Source organism: Primulina eburnea, chromosome 9 (genome assembly GCF_022965805.1).
Source record: "Primulina eburnea isolate SZY01 chromosome 9, ASM2296580v1, whole genome shotgun sequence".
In the NCBI taxonomy this organism is placed as follows: Eukaryota; Viridiplantae; Streptophyta; class Magnoliopsida; order Lamiales; family Gesneriaceae; genus Primulina; species Primulina eburnea.
In genome coordinates this window covers 3,708,999-3,714,150 of record NC_133109.1, presented here as the reverse complement: position 1 = coordinate 3,714,150, position 5,152 = coordinate 3,708,999, and the positions used below count along the sequence as shown (strand labels likewise).

At 48.6% G+C, this 5,152-nt stretch overlaps 1 protein-coding gene across 1 annotated transcript; it reads left to right on the top strand.

Annotated features, from left to right (window-relative positions):
* The first annotated feature begins 3,106 nt into the window (after positions 1 to 3,106).
* On the top strand, positions 3,107 to 5,152 carry LOC140840659 (uncharacterized). The gene is made up of 3 exons (XM_073207833.1): positions 3,107 to 4,447; positions 4,604 to 4,816; positions 4,970 to 5,152. Exons 1-3 carry the CDS (start codon positions 3,107 to 3,109, stop codon positions 5,150 to 5,152), a joined length of 1,737 nt encoding a protein of 578 aa, XP_073063934.1.

The window sequence follows — 5,152 nt, the reverse complement described above, 5'->3', positions numbered from 1 at the left end:
GTGGGGACGAACAGGAAAAAGATCAGGGCCTAGGGGTGCTCAAGTAGGTCACGGAGGTGGCCAGGGAGGAGAGGCGGTTGTCCTCAATCTAGAACAGCTAACCCAACTGATTAACGCATCTATAAATGAGGCCCTTCACCAACAGCGGGCTCCAACACCGCCACTACAACCCCCTCCCCCTCCCCCCGAGCACCTAGAGGCAGTTTGGGAGGAAATCAGGAGGTTGGGCAGACAAGTGGGGGGCCGACCTCCCCCACAAGACAGAAAAAGCCCACTCTCCCCTGAAATACTGAACGAGGACCTCCCACCTAACTTTCGTCAGCCGACTGTTAGAGACTATGACGGAAGTACCGACCCCGAAGAACACTTGGGAAGATTCAATAACACTACCCTTCTCCACAGATACTCAGATGGGGTGAAGTGCCGGGTCTTCCTTACCACGTTGGTGGGACCAGCTCAGAGGTGGTTTGATTTGCTACCACCACGTTCCGTCACCAGCTTCCGGGAATTTAGCACGATCTTCATGAACCAATACGCCACTAGCAAAAGACATTTGAAGACCTCCCTGGGCTTATTCAATATAAAGCAGGGTAACGCGGACTCACTAAGGGATTTCAATAGGCGATTTAACAACGCAGCCTTGGAGGTCCCCGCCGCAGCTACTGAAACTCTGGTAAATGCCTTCACGCAGGGTCTCCGGGGGGGACAGTTTTTCAATTTCTTGGTAAAAAAGCCCCCCCACAGCTATGATGAGCTCCTGAGCCGAGCTGAGAAATATGTAAATCTTGAAGATGCACAAAGGCAGAGACGTACGGATGGCAAGCCGGGAGATAAAGACAAAGGGAAGGAAAAAGTGGAACCGAGCAGGAAGAGGCCTGCTGAGAGATCAGAAGAACGAGGCCGAGGTCCTGGACCTTTCCCTCACACCCCATTGGCTATGAGCCTGGAAAGGGCCATGGAAATATGTGAAGAGAGGAGGAAGCTAGAACGTCCGAAACAAGCAGAAAAAGGGCCACGTTTACCTCCCTCGGATAAGTTCTGCGAATTCCATCAAGAATATGGTCACCTTACAAATGACTGCCAGAGATTAGGGGAAGAGGTACAAAGGATCATGCAGAGAGACCCACATATGAAGAACCTCTTAGCCCGACAGGAGGGAAGATACCAAGACAATAGGAGAGGTCGAGGACCCCCCCTGGGTAAATCAGAGAGCTCCACCCAGAGAGAACAAATCCAACCGAGGGGGCCGAGCAGACCCTCCAAGGCAGCAGGGACCTCAAGTCGAACAAATAGCTAATGATCCGACCCGAGGAACTATACACATGATATCGGGCGGCGCGATTGACGGAGACTCTGGGAGAGCTCGCAAAGCCCATGGCAGGAGATTGGAGAGCTTGGGGTTGGACCTCCCTCCGAAGTCTGACTCCGTCATCAGCTTCGGACCAAAGGACCTGAAAGGCATTGTTGCCCCTCACAACGATGCCTTGTTAGTAACTCTCACAGTTGCCAATTATGATGTGGCAAGGATCTTTGTTGACACCGGAAGCTCAGTTAACATTCTCTTCAAAAAAACCCTGGATCAAATGAAAGTGGAAGGGTTCGAGTTTGACCGTATCTCGACACCTTTATTTGGCTTCACCGGACATGCGGTCCAAACCATCGGACAGATCATGCTGCCCTTATCTTTGGGAGCGGGACCACACCGAATTACCAAAATGACATGTTTCACTGTCGTAGATGCTCCTTCTTCGTACAATGAGATAATGGGTCGACCGGCCCTAGCCGACTTCCGAGCTGTGAGCTCCATTTACCATCAAAAGTTGAAATACCCTACGGGAGACCATGTTGGAGTCGTTTGTGGGGACCAGAAGTCCTCACACCGTTGCTATGTAGATGAGGTAAAGGTTGAAGTGAAGAGATCCCGAATTGAGGTAGGGATGATTGAACCCCCGCAGAGGATAATCTCCAAGAATGAGGTTCAGCTTATATCGGAGGACGAACCAGAGATAGTGGAAATAGGAGCTCAACGCCACGTCAGGGTGGCGACTGACTTGGACCCTGAAGCTAAGAATGATTTGCTAGCCTGCTTAAAGGCTAATGTCGATGTATTCGCCTGGTCCCCACAAGAGCTTCAAGGTGTTAGTCTAAAAGTCATGGAACGTCGCCTCAGTATACTCCCGGAAGCCCGACCAGTCAAACAGAAGAAAAGGAACTTTGGTCCTGATAAAGACAAGATAATAAAGGAGCAGGTGGATGAGCTCCTCAGGGCGGGACATATACGGGAGATCTTTTTCCCAACATGGTTATCAAATGTTGTCCTGGTCCCTAAGAGCTCTGGGAAATGGAGAATGTGTGTCGACTTCAGAGATCTTAACAAAGCTTGCCCGAAAGATTGTTACCCCTTACCAAGGATAGATCAACTGGTGGACTCCACCTCAGGTCATCAGTACCTATGTTTAATGGATGCTTATCAGGGATATAATCAGATCCCCTTGGCGGAGGAAGACCAAGACAAAGTAAGCTTCATCACTTCCGAGGGGACATTCTGTTATGTGGTAATGCCTTTCGGGTTAAAGAATGCTGGAGCCACCTACCAGAGGCTCATGGACAAAGTTTTCTCAGCTCAGGTTGGAAGAAACGTGGAGGTCTATGTGGATGATATTCTGATAAAGTCAAAAAATTCAGCCGACGTCATAGAAGACCTCCGTGAGACCTTTGCCACTCTAAGATCTTACGGGCTAAAGCTGAACCCCCAGAAGTGTACCTTTGGGGTCAGAAGTGGAAAATTCCTTGGATATATGGTAACAGAAAGAGGAATTGAGGCCAATCCTGAGAAAGTGAAAGCCATCCAATCTATGTCACCTCCTGGGAATCTCCAGGAGGTCCAGAAGCTTGCCGGGAGAATTGCTGCTTTGTCACGGTTTATTTCAAGAGCCGCACATCGAAGTCTGCCTTTCTTCCGAGTTCTCAGAAAGGCTAAGAAGTTTGAGTGGGATGAAGAATGCGTAAAGGCGTTCGACGATCTAAAAAATATTTGGCCGAGCTTCCCGTATTAGCCAAGCCGGTCCCAAGAGAACCATTGTATGTTTATCTCTCGGCTATTGAAATGGCCGTCAGCTCAGTCTTGATCAAGCAGAAAGGAACCGAGCAAAGTCCCGTATATTATATCTCTCATGCACTCAAAGGAGCGGAGCTCCGATATACTGTTGTGGAAAAGCTTGCTCTAGCTTTGGTCACAACGGCTCAAAGACTAAGGTCGTACTTCCTATCTCATCCCATCATGGTCCTCACTAATAGCCCTCTCGGGAGGATAATGACTCACGCTGATATATCGGGGAGATTGGTAAAATGGACCACTGAACTAGGAGAATATGACATTCAATATGGACCTGGGACCGCAATAAGAGCGCAGGCCTTGGCCGACTTTCTTGCTGAGACCTTGCATGTCGAGATTGAAGATCTTTGGAAGGTATATGTCGATGGCTCGGCCACCAATGAAGGCAGTGGAGTTGGAGTATTATTGATCTCTCCGAAAGGGGATGAGCTAAAATTAGCTGTAAGGCTAGACTTCAGGGCATCTAATAACGAGGCAGAATATGAAGCAGTCTTAGCAGGTCTAAGGGCAGCCCAGCAGGTCGGGGCTGCCCGGGTTCACCTATTTTCTGATTCTCAGTTGGTGGCTCATCAAATGAATGGGTCTTATGATATCAAGAATGAAAGATTGATAGAATATGTAAAAGCGGTAGAGGCGGCTAAAGAACTCTTTACAGAACTTGTTTTTAAACAGATCCTCAGGGAGGAGAATGAGGGAGCCGACTCCCTCGCAAAAATGGCGAGATCACTTCACAGTTGGAAATCGAGAGATGTGGTAGTCCAATTAGAACTAAGTCCTTCTTTATACTACCCCTCTCCTGAGTCCGAGGACAATGAATGGCGCGCCGAGTTGTTGGATTACATGAAAGATAGAGTGCTCCCCAAAGATCCAAAAAAGGCGTACATGATGAAGCGAAGGAGCCTACGGTTTATACTTGTCAATGGAACTCTTTACAAGAGGTCAGCCTCTCGGCCTCTTCTCAAGTGCTTGGGTCCCAAGCAATCTAATTATGTGCTAAGGGAGATTCATGAGGGCTGTTGCGGAAATCACTTGGGATCTTACTTTCTAGCACGAAAGGCACTATTGGCCGGCTATTTCTGGCCCACTATGTTGAAAGACGCTCTAGCCATCGTTATCTCATGCAACAGCTGCCAGCGTCATGCTAAGCTCCAACATCAACCAGCTGCACTAATGAAGAGTATTGTGGCAGCCTGCCCGTTTGACCAATGGGAGATCGACATTGTGGGACCTTTTCTCACGGCCCCAGCTCAGAAAAAGTTCTTGCTTGTTGCTATTGATTACTTTTCAAAATGGGTTGAGGCTGAGGCTTTGGCTAGGATAACTGAAAACGAGGTACTCAAATTTCTCTGGAAGAACATCGTCTGCAGGTTTGGGGTCCCGAGGAAGTTAATATCTGACAATGGAAGACAATTTCAAGGAGGGGGGATCCAAGCCTGGTGTAAAGAGATGAAGATCCAGTAGCAATTCACCTCTGTGACCTACCCTCAGTGTAATGGCCAAGTAGAAGTCATCAACAGGTCCTTGGTGCAAAGCCTGAAGACCAGACTTGGGAGCGCAAAAGGTAATTGGGTGGAGGAACTCCCCAGCGTGCTTTGGTCATATAGGACTACTCCTAAGATAGGCACAGGGGAGACGCCTTTCAGCCTGGTTTATGGAAATGAGGCCGTGCTCCCGGCAGAGATCGGAGAAGAGACATCCCGAGTAATATTCTATGATGAGCAAAACAATGAGAGGCGAGCAGCAGACTTGGATTTCCTCTAAGAAAAGAGGGAAACCGCGGCCATAAGAATGGAATCTTACAAGAGGCGCATAGCCCAATCTTACAATAAGAAGGTCATTTAGAAGAGCTTCCAGGTTGGAGACCTAGTTTGGAAGAAGGTTCAAGAAGAGAAGGTCGGGAAGCTTGATCCGAGATGGGAAGGGCCGTTCAAAGTGGTGGAGAAGCTCAGCTCAGGTGCCTATTACTTAAAAGACTGGGCAGGGAAGAAATTGGAGAGGCCATTGAATGCTTATCACCTCCGCAAATATTATGCTTAA